Here is a 16,330-nt window from a genome sequence, read left to right on the forward strand (position 1 = left end):
GGACTTTATGTTCGTTATAATATCACGTCACTTTTGGCCACTTGCTTTGCCCCCACTAAAAAAAGTGATTGGGCTAAAACTCATTAGTGCATTAGGAAATTTCCTTATAATTAAACTGTTTTAAAGATTTACGTCCTCAGTGGGAGTGAAGGGGCTCTGGGCTGCGAACCACAGACATGCCAGGGAAGTCAGAGAGGGATTAAGAAGACGGACTGATCACATCGTTGGCGTTGTTGTTTTGGTGGGATTTGTTGACAATAAGAAAACAAAGAATGTAGCCAGACGTCTCCTTTGAGCAAGGAAAACTGGTCTGTAATCACTGTGCCCACAAACCATTAGGTGTATGACAGCTGTAACCCATATGACCGCGTTGCTCATGGTCGCCAAGTAAGCCTTTGCTCTAAAAACAACAGGCCTTCTGTGCCAACACAATGAATACAGATAAGAGAGGGCCGTTCCGAGGAGCGGCGAGACGAGCAAATATCGTTTAAAAGGGACGGGAGAGTGTTGCTTTTGTCTTGACCGGTATAAACAAAGCTCAGGTTACGAGGACTAAAAATACACAAGTTTGCTCACATCGCCATGGCTACGATCCAAAGCCATTTTAAATGGAAAAGATAGCTTCAAAAAAGATAGACCATCACATTTGTTCAACAAGTAACGCGACCGACTTTTAGAAATTTAGAAAATTGCCCTAGAGGCTTCAAATTGAACTACACATAACAAAACAAACACATTTTAATCTATTTTTATATTTGATTTGACATTGTTAGGCATTCTGTGGACGAAACGAAGAATTTCATTGTACAGGGAAACATTACTGTGCATTTGATAATAAGCTCTTTGAATCATGAATCTTGAATTGAATAACTGAAAGTCGCACTCCTCTGTAGATGTGAGTGAAATGACTGTGTGTAGTTAGCAAATTTAATTTGGTTAAATTACGAATTACTCATTAGAAGAGCTGGTTTCTGCAGGTTGCCGTTTAAACCTTGGCAGTTGAATTTAGAAAATAAAAGCCGAGGTTGCATGATTAGTCATCGATGCACAGATGTGACGCTGTGGTGCAGAATGTGTGAATCGCATAAAGACATTAAAGGGGAACACAAGGAGCATGTCGAGACATAACACTCAAATATTACCCTTAAGTAGTTTTGATCTAAAATCTCAAGCCTGACTGAGGAGTTTATTTGACTAAGGGCACATTTTAGTCGAGAACCAGTTCGCCGCCACTTAAACCTGAACTTTGAACTTGACAAAAATAGCACAGAGTTCGATTTTTTTCGTCCATCTGTCAGTCGATTGTGCACAGTAGACTGCCCTTTGTGCCCGAAGGCAACCGAAAGTACACTTGCTTACGTGCTTGATCCGAGAGCTTAATTACAGTTAATGATCGACAAATCCAGCCGCATTAGCTTATCACAGCCAAAATACATCATCATCCATCATAAAAGGAAAAGAGGGGTGGCTTTTGGATCGGGCGCAAATGCAAACAGGTGTGTCTTGTTGATTTCACTGTGTGGACAGATGGTTAATGTCCAGAGGGCAGATAGGCGGCTGGTGCTGACCACGCTGATCTGCTTCCCCCCTGTGATAGCGATTTAATATCATGCAATTCTTACTGAAAACATCTGCTTTCTCTCTCCTTCAAGGAAAGAGTCGAATCCAACGTGTCTTTATGAAGTTTCACGGGTGACTCTGTATTATTGTTGAGTGTATTAAAAAAGATTTTTTTTAAAAACGAGTTAAATATATTTGTTTATTTGTGAGAATAAGAACTCGGTTCAGTGGTTTTCCTTTCAACGGTGATGTACTGGATGTGACATTTGGCTTGTGGTTTAGCAGGAGACAGACGTATTGTTTTCTGTTAGAACTCGCTGTTTCCTCTCACACACACACACACACAGACCTACACACACACACACACACACAGACCTACACACACACACACACACACCAAGGCAAAGCGTGGGTGCAGGCTTCGTACGAGCCGATCGATGGCAGAATTCATCAGAATTCCCTTTGCATGTGTCGCTTGCTTCAAAACGTCGGTCTCCAACTATAAACCAGATAAAAGAGCAGCTTCGAGAGACAAAGTGTGTGGGAAATAGCAGCTTTAGACGATGTGTGTGTGTGTGTGTGTGTGTGTGTGTGTGTGTGTGTGTGTGTGTGTGTGAATGTGAAAGTGCACGGGCCATCAGTGATCCTGATACCACAGAAATTCAGAGAGAAAAAAAAAAAAAGAAGTGGCGTCTGTCTTCATTCTCTCTCTTTGTGTTTATCTCACACCCCCAGAAAACTTCATATCTGTCTGCCCATCTCTCAGCATGCTGCGTCTCCTACCCACGGCTCACAGCAAGCAGCGATAAGCCTAATAACCTGCAGATAACGAAGGGTTGCCAAGGTTACGCTCGAACTAAAACGTTACCACTCAACACGTGCTACTTATTAATACAAAAAAAAAACCCACATAAAAGCAAATATATCATCCAACTCAATTACACTTTGAGAGAGCGGCCTGCCGATTTTCAATCTAGCCGAACCACTCACAATGACTAATGCTCGTCGTCCCTCGCAGCAAAACGCTGACACAAATCAAACGGCAGCGCGGAGCTGAAGCTGCAGATGTGGGGGTTTGAACATCTGTAAATCATCTCTCCGGGTAAGCTGAGACAGCCAGGATAAATGTGGGCAGTGGAAGTGAACGGGATGCGCTTCCCTCTCACTGAACTGGACTCCCAACTGTGGTTGTGGTGGCGCTGGGCAGCTCCCAGGGCCTGAGTGTGGGTTGTGTTTGTGCAACCCCCCCCCCCTCAAAAAACTGAGAGTCAGATTCTCGGTAGATTTCACTGTTCAAGAGTCAGAATGGAAAAAAAAGCCACAAAAAGGGGGTTAAGTAGCTTATCGTGAATATATCGTTTGAGATACGGTCTGTTTCTTTGTTTTTCTTGTAAGATAAATCCACCCTGCAGTCATGTTTACTGTGGATCTACTGCTGATATGTGGTCAAAGATAGTGGTCCCTTATCAGCTGAAATATTAAGAGTTTCTTCTAGCTCCACCATGAGGTTCACATTTGTGCTGTGAAATGAAAATGCCTCGACAACTACCGGATGGTTTCAGCACCAACATTCCTCCTCAGGATTCATTTATCATAGTGATCCCTGACTTTTCATCTAGCGCCATTATAAGATCCAGGCTTCAGCTCAGATTCAACACGGTGAAGGATACGTTACAATAGAGACGAGAACGGCGGTTGTGAAGTTCCAGATATAAATACAGAGAAGAGGCGAATTCAAAAACAGCTTTTTTTTTAAAGCTCCAGCTGTTCCTCAGAGTTCATGGCCTCCTCCCACTAGGGTTTCAGGAGATTTGTCGGTCAGCTGGGGTCACGCATTTTTATCCCCAGTCAAAACACACACGCCGGTGTCAACTGCAGGGCAAGTTGGTCTGCCCTGGAAGAGATCAACGCTATCCTCAAACGACAGCCTTTCACCTATCACTCCTTTCAAAATCTCAACGTGTTTGCATCATATAGAAACAAAACAAAAAAACCTGTCCCTGGTGAGTCACAGCATCTCTCTCAGCCACTTTCTCAGTCACATGATCTCACCTCGGCAGAGGCTGTGATGTTGACAGTCACATGCGAAACATCTCTCGTAATTATAAAACCTGTCCTGTATGCAGGTTTTCATCCGTTCAACAACAGGGTGCTCCAGGAAGACGGAGGGCTAAAGGTTACACGCAAAGGCCGTGCTTGTGGTAATGGTCTGGGGAGACTATATGCAGTCAGAGGAAGTCCTTCATGGGAGGCTTAACTCGGGGCTGAAATGACCCACGGTCACTGGAAAAGAAGACGCTTAAACCGTTAAGTGCCTTCGCTTTATCCTGAAGAGGAAGTACTTTTCATTTATTCTTCTTAGATTTCACACGAGTCCCTTCTACCAACTGTATTATATGATAGTTACCTGGTATATCAGGTTGGACTTGGACAATGGTTAGTAATATGGAACATAAGACAAAAACAAGTATGGTGTTTGAATTAATTGCATTTTTTACTATGACTCACATATGAAATGACATTTCCCATTTGTCATCAGATTTGTGAGCCTCCTTAACCCTCTAGAAGAAAACAATCCCCCCTGAAACCTTCATGTTGGGATTCAGCCTTTTAACGTTCGCCCCCACGGAGGGTCGCGACCCAAACTCACCCAATCACACACACACATTAGAGCAGTGTGCTCTGCCCTCACCCTGACCTGTGAGTGCTGATACTTCCTGTAGCCACACGTCTGTCCTCGGGGTCAAACATAACTCACGGCCTACAAAAAAAAAAAAAACGCTTCGGGGGTCAACTGTTCCGAGATCATCCGGGGCCAGATTTCATTTCAAAGCTGTTTACTTTTGAAATCGCAAACACTTTGGTTAATATGTCGTCGAGGTGATGCACTGACAGATCGTATCCCACAAGTTTATCTTGGCAGAACAGAATTTTAAAAACCCTGTCAAATGCAGCTATTTCCTACCAAAAGCCACAGACTGAGCAGCACGGACGTCGGCGAATCACACTTTTTACTTCGACAAACACACACACACACTAGCATGCAAACGCACACAATTAGGAGGGTGAATCATTCTGTCTGTCTGTCTGAGCCCCATCTAGAGCATCTAAAACCTTGATGCACACTGAGGAAAAAACAGTTATGAGCTGGAGCATGAGTCCCCTCGGCAGCTGATTGTTGCCTTATTTCAATAGAGTTGTTCTTCGCCCGTCCCCTCGGGCACACGTTTGATGAACCCCTCAGGCGTAGAGGAAAGAAATCAATGGCATGTGACCCGCAGATGGGATGAAAGCGGGGCTGCGACGGGGCGTTCACGTGAGTTGTGTGTAGGTCGGATTCGGATTTATCATTCATCAGATGCACCAGTTCTTAAATTCTTTTATGGGTTGGGGTTGGGGTTACCCTTAATTTGCACCGTTAGCTGCAAGCGGCCGGCTCAGCCGTCACTACGTTGAGGGGTTTCAATCAAGTAAACAGCACCGTTATATTGAACGTCAGTCTGCACAGAAAAAACTCGCAGTAATTTTATATTTGAACAGGCAGCAACTCTTCGCTTCTATCCGCTCTATCAAAAGGGCGCTTGTGTGCGCTGGTAGGGAACGCAGCAGGCCGGCACCGTGTTGGTGACCCCTGCTGCAAGGGAAACTAAACACTCCAGCGCTGCAGCAGCAGGACAGCCAGCGTCTGAGGCCACACAGCCAGGCCGCATGAGTCACACAGTCCCGGAGCAAAAAAAATGTGTAAAAACTTCACATTGGCAGATTAGTTTGTTTACATCCTGCGCTGGATGTGATTTGGCCGGGCCACAGCGAGACACAGCCAAAAAGCCAGTCTTCTCTTTCCTCCCTTTAACTCGATACTTCACTGCCTCTTTCCTACTTCTCCTCTCTTCCTTCCTTCTTTTCTTTCTTCCCTCCTAACTACCTCCACTCTCTCTCTCTCTCTCTCTCTCGATCCCTCTCTCGCCGCTGCCAAGAGCACATGACCATGAGGCAGAGTGGAGCGGAAAAATAAAGCCACCCTTCCCTCGTAAAAGACATTTAAATGAAGTTAGAAAAAAAAAAATCAGACAAATTAATTACAACACCAAACAGATGGGGAAGTTGTATTTCCAGAATAAAACAAGACATTCGTAAAAAAAAAAAAAAAAGCTAAACCTTTCCACCCCCAATGGCGTTTGCCAAACTATGAGCTCATGCTTTGTAGGCCCTCTGCTGAATATCTATGCATAGCGTCAGCTCCAAGATGTCAGACTTTTATAACCCATTTCTCCTCTTGTTATCTGCAGCAGCACTGAGGGCGCACGCTAATTTAACGCAGGAAATATGGAAGTGTTTTCCTGACTTGGACGACTCACAGTGAGCCGGTGTGTACGGAGGGGAGGGGAGGGGGGGTGATTAAAGTCTTTAAATGCAGGAGTGATTCATGTCGACATGTGGCTAATGCATGTGTGCGTTTCTTTTCTTTCCTTTTTTACACCATGCTCGGGCGTAACGATGAACAGGGTCAGTCTGGGGTAACGGTGGTTTTGAGGTCATGCCTGGCGCTGCTCTCTGAAAAGTGCCGTTTTCACATGTGCATCATGGCATGCTAAAGAGCTGACACATCGCATTCAGCACCACATTGAGGTCAAAAATCAAGAAACCCCCTTAGATTCACCCAGAATGCCCTTGATTTAGTTTGAGAAACCCCCTCCAAAGCGAGAGCCGAGGGGCGAGACGACGCGTTCATGAAGGCTGACGTTACCAAAAGAGAAGGGACTCACCTTTTGAAGACTCACACAGGTGATCTAATCGCCCAGACGTCACTCATGTCTGTGCTTGCCAAGTCCCGAGACGAGGTCTCATCAGGCAAACACCTGTGTGGGTGAAACCAGGCTGTGTAAGCTTTTCAAATTTGTTTCTTGAATCCTGAATTAAAGATTAATATAGACATTATTTTATATTATATTATTTCCCCCCAAACATACATCTTTACTTTATGTTAGTGGATATGACTCCTCTCTGGTTGTTTGCGTTCCAGTTTGCATTTTGCTTCATGTAATGTTTTCATTATAGCGCTGGCAACTTGGGAATATTAAGAGGAAATTGGCATTTCAATGACCAGAACTAATGTCGCAACAAACAACCGGGAGTCAGTTAAACATTAAAGACGTTTCCGAACAAGAAAGTGTTTATTTAACGAGACAAGAGGGACTCATAATTTAGTCATTTAATGTACACACCATTTTCTGTGTGCGAGTCTTTCTGGTGTGACTGAATGGAAATGTGTTTGGAATCTTTCCAATTTACCTTTCCTGTATATTTGGTTTTACAGGGTGAGTGTGCTGTAAACGTAGAGTCGTCTTAATCCAGGGACGTCCACTCTTATCCAGGACGGGCCGGTGTGTGTGTGCAGGTTTTTATTGTAGCCCGGCACTACCTCACCTGGTCCAACTCATCAAGGTTGATTGAAGACCATGGTTAGTTAATTAGTGGAATCAGGTGTCTGTACCCACACAATCATGATAAGATTGGACATCTTTTTACATAAAGTTACCTTTACCTTTTTGCTGAATATGGTCCAAACGGCAAATCAGCTGACATGTAGCTTCTTATGAATATGAATTGAGTCTTTAGAGAGATTGGAGTTTGAGTTTTTGGGAAATATGCTCAGAGAGAAAGATAAGAAGGTTGATACTTCTCCCATGTCTTTATGTAAATATGAAGTTACTTCCTGCAGAATGTTAGCTTAGCTTAGCATAAATACACAAGAGAAACCTGGCTCCATCCGCCTCCAAACACCTCCAAAGTACACAAAATAATACACTGTATCTATTTAATCTGTACAAAAACTGAAAAGTGAATTTAACATTTTGACATTGGATTACGTGTTGAACTGTTTCTTGGCTGTTTCCGAGGCTTCTTTGTTGGCGCTGTGAGGTTGCCTGGCAACCGGCGGACACTCCAGGATGTCACTGCGCTCGGCCCAGAAAGAAAAGCAAACACAAATTTTTTTCCCCCAAAAAAAATATCAAACTATTCCTCCAAGTTCATTTACAACCCGTAAACCCTTCGACGGATCCGAGGCAGAACAGTTGGTGGAGAACATAATCATACTCATGTTTACAACCTGCCACAAATAACTATAATTGAGGGTGTGATTGATTGACAGCCGGATGCCATCTCAGGTCTTCTCTGCTGCATGACCTTTTTTTAGATCAGCCAGGTGTTGTCACTGCCAAGATGGGAACAGTTGTAGCCGCCCATCCTCCACCCAAAAAGGCACCTAGGGTGACAAAAATTAGACTGCCAGGTGTAAAATTGCCCAAATATAGGCTTTTAACTCCTAGTGCGTACGACGTTGACTTACCTCAAAATAAAAGCCAGAGTTTTACACTTATCTCTTCACCAAGTCTGCAGGAAAACCTTTCTTTTTTTCTTTTTTTTTTAGGTCCCATGCATCATGTGACCGACCCAGAAGTTGTAATTGCATGATTTGACCACTACGTAAAATCGGCTTCGCCAAGGGTCAATTGTGCTAACCTCTTTTCCCCAGATCAGTTATGATGCAAACGTCAAGTGCTTTATAAGACGCCACACTGCAGCACTCTTGCATCCAGATCAGCAAAACAAACAAACAAACAATGATGACTTGTTTCCACTAAGGTTTATTGAATAAAGACAGAGGGCCGAGTTCAGACGGACACAAACAGGAAAACATACTTTTCAAGACACATTTTAACACGATGCCGTCATTTGGCATATTGCTTTTCCAAAGTAACAAATGTATGTTGTCACAAAAAAAAGAAAAGAGAGAGCATTAATGTTGCAGAAATGTTGCAATCCTCTCTTAAAGGTCTAGCAAAAGGCCGTGAGCTCACTGGTAGTAATTGCTGCAGATGCAGCCGCCACGGCAGTATGAGATATTATAGGAATAGCTTTCTCTCGCTCACTCACTCACTCTGTATTTGACTCCTACACGCTGGTATCAACAGGAAAGAGGCAGCCAATGAAACTAATTGGGTGGTGTGTGTTTTATGAAAAGAACAGCCTGTACTGTCCCAGGCTCCCTCCCACAGCTCTCTGACTGGCTGGCTTCTAAGTGGTCTGCTTTTCTTCTCTCTGCTGTGATTGGATCCGGCCCACGCCAATCACTAAAAACTTTTTTTCCCCCTCTTTTCCTCAGGACGTACCCTTGTTGTTTTCAACTTTTGGAGGCAGAGAGCCGGGCTGAGACGATCCAGCACAGTCACACAGCCTGCACTCTGGCGCTCCGGCGGCATTTCGAGATGTACACGGTGTGCTGGCTTTTTTTTCTTTTTACACCAGCGACACACATTACATCACTTTTATTCTAAAAGAGGTTTTTACCCGTGCAGCAGCAGGAAATAGCGCTCCTATTGGCAAACATGTGGGACTTGTTGTTGAAGTGCTTTTATAGTGAGGGTTGCTACAGAGATCAAATCTCAGTTGAATCCTTTTATATGACAATGCATATATAAAAAATGACTTATGCCTCATTAGAGAGCAGCACAGTTATTTGTGGTGAGACTGCGATTAAGTTCCTGAAGAACTCATTAAACCTCTTCATCATCAAGGCCGTATCTCCATCTCCTCTTTGTGTGAGACTTAATAATCACCATGATCAGTCTGCCAGTTTACAGTGTGTTTGCTCAGGGTGGAGTGCTTGTGTGCTGTGCAATCAAAAATAGTGAGCACGTGTATTATTACACCAGCGTTGTTTTTTAATCAATCAAACTGCAGATTGAAGTAGAGAAACAAACAAAAAATAATAAAAAATAAAAAACACACAGGATATAAAATCGATTATTAGGCTCAGTTTTGCAACAGTTTATTTATCTTAAAAACGATAATGAAAATATATATTTACAAAAACGTCGCTTTGGGAAGCTATACACACACCCAAGAAAAAAAAAAGCTCAACATAAATAAGTTAGTATACTTTTTTCAGTGTTTTTGAAAAAAAAAAAAAGGGAAAAAAGGCACACAGGTACACTTCAAAGTTTTACACCAAATGAGGCAGTGTCACTTTGTTTTTCTGCCCTCAAAATATAAAAAAGGAGAAATTAACAATAGTGCAATTACATGTTCCACATGAATTCCACACCACAAATACAAATCTTTGATTCACATATTTGCATAATAAGTAGCCCAGTGATTTTTTTTTCTTTTAAAAACATATTTTCTATGTTAACCTGGACTACACCTCTTATTAAAAAGGGGCATATTACGTGACAGAAAAGCCACGAAAATATGAACTCACCTAATTTAAAAAATAAAGCTAATTCTTAGGATTATTAGCAAATACTGTTTTAAATTTGGTTGGATATTGCTCAGCAGTATAGCCACCCCCTCCCACCCCTCACCCCCAGAACAAAAAGGCACAAACTTTGGCAAAATAAAAGATCCTAAAAAAAAAAAAAAGAAGAACATTTTTAAAAAATGGGGGAAATAAGGAGACCGTAATTGCATGTAAACTTTACCTGTCATGGCTGTCCCTAGTTAGATGGACCCTCAACTTACAGTGTGGCCATCTGGGCCTTCAAAAACAAGATATATAACACTGGGACAAATAAAGCCATAGAAAAAGTGAAGACAATTTGTATCCACAGAACCCTGACTTTTTTTTTTTTTTTAAATCTGCATTTTTTTTTTTAAACTTACATCAATTACCTGAATAATGACACAACACGACTTTAACAAAATAATATTTCTCTGATGGAAATTGCACTGCAACTTCCCGAGTCAAATTCACACTTATTCAAATACATTTATATAAAAAAAAAAAGTATGAAAAGCAAAAAATATGCTTTCTTTTTTTTTTTTTTTATGTGCTACATCTGAAACATAGGTAGTAGATACAAAAATGAGCAAAAATCCATTTGCACACTGCTACATTGTCTGCTGCTTCTGAGGCAATTTACTTGAAATGAGTGCCAAAACTTGATAGTGTACATATTCAGTGCTTGTGCAGCCTCTCCTCCTCCCTTCTTTAGGAAAAGGCTGCTTTTATATATATAATTTTTTCTCTCTCTCTCTCTCTCTCTCTCTTCCCCCCATCTGTCAGATGATGAGAAAAAGGCTACAGTATTCCACCAGCAACAGGTCTCCCAGCTCTGCGGGACACAAAGAGGAAACAGGCTGTTTGAATGGTGCAATTGAAAAAGCAGTCGCTCGCGCTTGATGGCCCTCGTGCAGGCACGCACGCACAGAGGGGAGGGGGGGGGGGAGTTGTAGAAGATAAAAGATAACACATAATAATAATCAAATGAACGGTGACGTGTGAGGGGAGAGAAATGTGTGCAGCTGTTACAAAATACATGCATTGGATCATTACGTCATAAAAATAAGTTACTAATCATCATCCGTTTATATGACATAATAACGGTGGAATAGTGACATGATGGCTTCTAACCTGGCACTGCTTTTCACTGGACCTCGGCGTCCTCCGGCCTCCTGGGTCTCTCCTCCGCGGCTTTCACCGCCCCACTTGCTGCACTGCCATCTTCATCGCCATCATCGTCGTCGGTATGCGACCTTTTACTCTGACACTCGCTGGAGCAGGAACCTAAAAATAAAAAAATAAAGAGCATGTAGGAAAAGTTTGTCAGCGTTGTTGATGCGTTGTGTTGCACGTCCCCTTTAAAAAGGGCACCTGACATCCTCGGCAGGCTGGAGACATTTTTTTTTTTTTAACCACCCGTGAAAAACTCGAGTTCTAAAAAAAAAAAAAAAAAAGTGCAAACTACAATGTAACTAATAAGCGCGACTTTGATGCCGCGAACAAACGCGCGCTACTTTGTCGCCATCGGTAATAAGAACGATCAGTCGATGCGCTTCTTGTTCGGGGTGATCGACCGATCCCCTCCGGTCGAAGCCCGGACACAACTGTTGCTCCGCGCCTCTGCATTGCGGCACAAGCGGAGCAACAACACACACACACACACATTAAAAAAAAAAGAATAAGCTGCAAGTCGAAGTGAATCTACCTGAAGCTCCCGAACGTCTTTTCCTCGAACCGTCTCTGTCCGGTTCATCCGACGGTTCGCTCGCCTCCCCGGCGTCCGGCCGGTCCTCGTTGCCCCCGGGCAAGTCCTCGCTCCGCGGCAGCCGCCGGCTCCCGTGAGGCTGTCTGGTATAAAACTCCGGCGCGTCGGGGTCCTCCTGCCATTCGAAGTTGCCCGGGGAGAGCGATCTCTCGTTGACGGGGTCGAAGTTGTAGGACTCCCTAAAACGCTGCACGTCCTCCCGTATCGAAGCCGTCACATACCTCCGTATCTCCGCTGGGTCGGGTCTGCCAAAAAGGTTTCTGCGGACCGGAGGTCTGACGTTGTCTGGCTGCCGCGCATCCACCCTCTCCAATGTCGGGCTCGCATTAGAAAGGCGAACATCTGACATTTTGTTGCACATATGACAAGGAGGAGAAGGGGGAGAAAAATACACACGCGGACAAGCAATCAAAACCCTTTTTGTTTTCCAAACGGTATTCCTTTAAAATGCAAAGTCACGGGGATGATGCGTGCATACTCCACGCGTATCATCCAAGAAAAAAAAAAAAAAAAAAAAAAAGACGCGTACGCGCAACAACAACAACAAAAAAAAAATCGGAATAAAGCGTCTCCAAGGGCGCAGGGGCGTTTAAGAGAGCCACTCCTGTCAAGTCCCGTAGTAAAAGCTGATGAAAACAACAAGTCAAGTCATAACAGCCAACATGGCGTTAGAGGGAGCTATGAGTGAAGAAGAAAAGTTGACATCAAGGACTATTTAAACAGAGAAGGCGCTTCATTGGTCTGCGCGCAAGGACCGCCCACTGAGCTCTCTTAAAGTCGAACAGGGGCAACAACAACACAGAGCTGGATTGGATTAACTCTACACATGAATATGACCCAATTAATCTGTTTGGTTATAAAAAAAATACATAAAGAGCAAAAAGGAATAGAGGCTGTGGTTTCAATATAAAAAAATGAGTGCATAATGGTGTTTTATCTTTCCATTAGTCCTTAATGTATTACAGCAGGCATCAGGTTAGACATTAACTACAGGTCAGAGATATCATCTGATGTCATTTGTATCTCTATATAAATGTCGTGATAAGAAAACAAGAATGGAAGCACATTTATCTTCCTGCAGGACCGTGGCTGTCAGGTCTCGCTCCAGGCTGGTAACACTATCACAGGAATCAATCATCAAATGCTCGTACGAGTGCTGACTGATATCACTGCCTGATCTGATTTGGTGTCACGTAAATGGTTTAGGCACACTTGATTCAATCAGTGCAAAAGCATTCAGTGGCAACTAAAGGGCGTTTGACAATAAGACACTCAAATTAAGTTTTATGCAGGAAAACAACCCCCACCACCCCAAAAAAAAAAAAAAAGAGCCACAAATTTGCCTCCTGGCATCCGATGACATCAGCTCTGGAGCAGAAAGCCTTCCGTCATCGTTGGCGCCGTGCCTATCGATGTCAGACTTTGCCACTGGTGCTGCAGAGGTGGTTTGCGTGCTTCACTGGTTGTAATTGCTTATGTGTGCTTGGAATTTAAACACCAAGGAAACACAGAGTGGTGCAGCTTAAAAAAAAAAAAAAAAAAAGGAAAAAGGAAGAAAAAGAAGACGTTGAAATTCACAACCATTCCCTCTGGTGGAGAAGATTTTTTAAATTGGTTTTAAGCCAAACTTAAAGTTATCAAATTGAGTTTCTGTACATCCCAGAGGTGCATTAGGATTCCCGGATAATTGAGTGAATGCATTTGCAATAGTAAGCACTCCTTGTGCCCAGGAGTTCACGATGTCCCAACATAAACTCTGCCGTGAATGTCGCTCTGCATTCCTCTCCAGCAGTTTGCCAGTGAAAAAAAAAAAAAAATCGCTGGGCCTGCCTTAAAGGCCATGCTGTTTCGATTAGAACGTCAAGCATCTCGTGATGCATACAGCGAAGCCATCTGTTATATCAATGTTATCGTCGGGATCACACTTCATCCATAATGCGTTTACGCTGCTGCACGCGGTGTACGGTGTTGTACAGCGAGATCCCCGACATCAAAAATTTAAATTAGATCCAAAACGCTTTAGGTGGCAAGTGAGGAAAAGGAGGCAAAGTGTTGTTTTGAAAATGACAAAAAAACGGGGAGTAACTGTTTAACACGGCTAATGATGCAACTGTAGCAGATTCTGTCATTTAAACAAACACTAGTTACACATTAATTATGATCCACGATTAAACAGTCACACAACAAAAGGGCACGAAAGGTCACTGTGCAAATATTTTTTTTATAGTTTAAGATAACAGATTATTTTGTGGGGGGGGACTCCACAGAAGTCAACAGTGCACCCTCTGACCATGGATGCAAAAGGGATAAAAAGATGCATCGTCAAGTCACAAACATGTCGATAATGAGTCATATAAAAGTTAATGTTACCATGTGTTGCTGAAAAGTAAAAAAAGGGCGTTTAACGTTACACAACAGGCATCATTTATCAAGCACAAAGAGAAATTGCAGGGCGATTTACTAATTTTCTTTACATTGCAAAAGTGGTGGAGACACGAATCTGCCCGGCAACTGGTCTTGGGAAACGCCATCAATGTTCCACATCTTCTTCTGAGTCATTAGTCGTTATAAGGATAGTGTGAGACAGTTTAAAGAATAGTTGGGGAACTGGGCTGAACATGCAGCGGTGGTTAAGCTAAACATTTAGAGCAACTGTAGGGCGACTATGCTCATACGTTACACGACATCAGGGTTTTTAATTGGGAGCCATTTTTAATTGCCGCAAACCAGCGTGGGGCTGATTCTAAGCCTGCAACCACAATCCATCAGGGGTCGGGCAACACCAGCCACACCCGTCACTCGCTTCCATAAAACTCTCGAGAAACAAACACACAAATAACACCCCGAAGGGTAACGCGGCAGCCCAACTTTACTGGACGCCGGCGTTTTTATGATGTGTGGTGCCAAATCTCTCACCAAAATAAAAGCTAATAAATGACGAGATGTGTGGATTTTTCAGATGGTGTTTTTTTGCAAGTTTGATGAAAGAGTGCCGGTAAAACAACTCGTCATCTGAGTCTTTAAATGTCTTCTGTTTGTGTGCATGTTATGGGACCTCTCGTCACAACGTCACAAGACGACGGCCTTGGAGCCCTGCTTCTTCTTGGCCAGCTCGGCCTGGATCTGCTGGGGGAACTGGTCCAGGTGCTTGTTCACGCACCGCATGCAGAACCTCTTGGTGTAGAAAAGGCTGCAGTCCTGAGAGGGAGAGGAGAAAATCGGCATCAACGCTCCAGTTTTGGAGCAAAACGCATCGGGATGTTTCGGCACATTTATTCCAAGATGGAAATAAAAAAAGACTATCTGTTTATGAAGCTGGATTAGCCGATTTCAAGGGGCATCCGTCATGACGCTCAATCAGCACATATAAATCCACATGATTGCAGGGTCATCTGAGGGAAGCCACAGTTTTATCACCAGTGAACTACGAGGTCAACTCATGCCAAGTGGAAAACTGTCACAGAAGCACAGCTCGGTTTGCAAAGGAAGGATAGATAGATAGATAGATAGATAGATAGATAGATAGATAGATAGATAGATAGATAGATAGATAGGTAGATAGATGGATGAGGTAGTTTAAAAAATACACATACACAATAGATATGGTCAACTAATCCTATAAACAATATATACACGTGAAAGAAATGTGCATGTGCAAAAAATAAATATAAAATAATGGCATGAAAAGTGTAAATAGAGATTAAAAACTCTCCAGTTGTGCATTAGATGTAGTGCAAAAATAAGTCCGACTTGCAGACTTCCTGCCTCAACAGTACAAAGTAAGTTTTCTCTCCCTAAATTACTCTCTTCTTCTGTTTTTTTTTGTTTTTTTGCACATTTAATCAGCTGCAGAAGCAATTTTAAGACATCTTACCGATCCAACACAGACGCATGTGTTGCAAAGGCTGCAGGAAGAGCCCAAAACCAGAAACTTCTCCTTGTCCGGACTGAAGGGGTCCTGGGTTATAAAACACTCCTCTAGCATCCTGGTGGGTGACAGAAAAGGCGGAACATAAATCAGCTTTAATTTAAAATTCAAGCAAACGTGTGATTCATGACATGTATTGCTATATATGTAACGTACAAAATAGCCGTGGAGGGGGTTAATTTCGCTGCTCGCAGTCACGTAACGTAGCTAACAGGCTAACAACATTAGCTTTAGCATAGCTAGCTCTGACAGGAAACACCGTCGCTTCGTGTGGCAACTTACACAATGGCTCTGGTGTTTGGCGGTTTCTGGCCGTAGTAAGTAAAACGGCTGCTCAAACCGCACAACTGGCACGTAAATGTTTTTTGACGGGACTCGCTTGCAGTTCGCTCCATCTTTCAAAGCGAGCGGAGAAAAAAGAGGTCACTTCCTGGTTTTCAGGTCGAGGCCAGCCATGTTGTTTCGTGACGCTTTAGCGCCACCTAACGGACTGGGGACCCGGATGATGAGACTGTAATAACGTACTAATGTGTATAAATACAATTTTATATTGTTTTTCAACAATGTTTGGATGCTTCAAACGAATACATGTTGAAATATATTTGTGCAGCAAATATTAATACAAATATTATATGTTTTTTTACAGCAGGTATTTCAACCAGTCATTACAGAAAAATATTAAATTAATGACATTAAAGCAGTAAAGCAATTAATTAATTAATTAATTAATTAATATAATAATTAATAAGGCAATTAAATGGAGCATTGCTATCATTATCCACCTCTGCTA

At 42.8% G+C, this 16,330-nt stretch overlaps 2 protein-coding genes across 2 annotated transcripts; both read right to left on the minus strand.

Moving 5' to 3' along the window:
- Nucleotides 1–9,360: 9,360 nt before the first annotated feature.
- On the minus strand, nt 9,361–12,435 carry LOC311031789 (cyclin-dependent kinase inhibitor 1B-like). Its single transcript, XM_084038275.1, has 3 exons — nt 11,553–12,435; nt 10,979–11,131; nt 9,361–10,679 (listed from the first exon to the last, which is right to left on the minus strand). The coding sequence occupies exons 1-2, from the start codon at nt 11,971–11,973 to the stop codon at nt 10,992–10,994; spliced, it is 561 nt and encodes a 186-aa protein (XP_083894401.1). The 5' UTR covers nt 11,974–12,435; the 3' UTR covers nt 9,361–10,679; nt 10,979–10,991.
- Nucleotides 12,436–13,813: 1,378 nt separating this feature from the next.
- On the minus strand, nt 13,814–15,972 carry cdpf1 (cysteine rich DPF motif domain containing 1). The gene is made up of 3 exons (XM_084038276.1): nt 15,823–15,972; nt 15,487–15,598; nt 13,814–14,810 (listed from the first exon to the last, which is right to left on the minus strand). The coding sequence occupies exons 1-3, from the start codon at nt 15,933–15,935 to the stop codon at nt 14,682–14,684; spliced, it is 354 nt and encodes a 117-aa protein (XP_083894402.1). The 5' UTR covers nt 15,936–15,972; the 3' UTR covers nt 13,814–14,681.
- Nucleotides 15,973–16,330: the final 358 nt, after the last annotated feature.

Source organism: Eutrigla gurnardus, assembly GCF_963514095.1.
Source record: "Eutrigla gurnardus genome assembly, chromosome: 21".
Taxonomy (NCBI): Eukaryota; Metazoa; Chordata; class Actinopteri; order Perciformes; family Triglidae; genus Eutrigla; species Eutrigla gurnardus.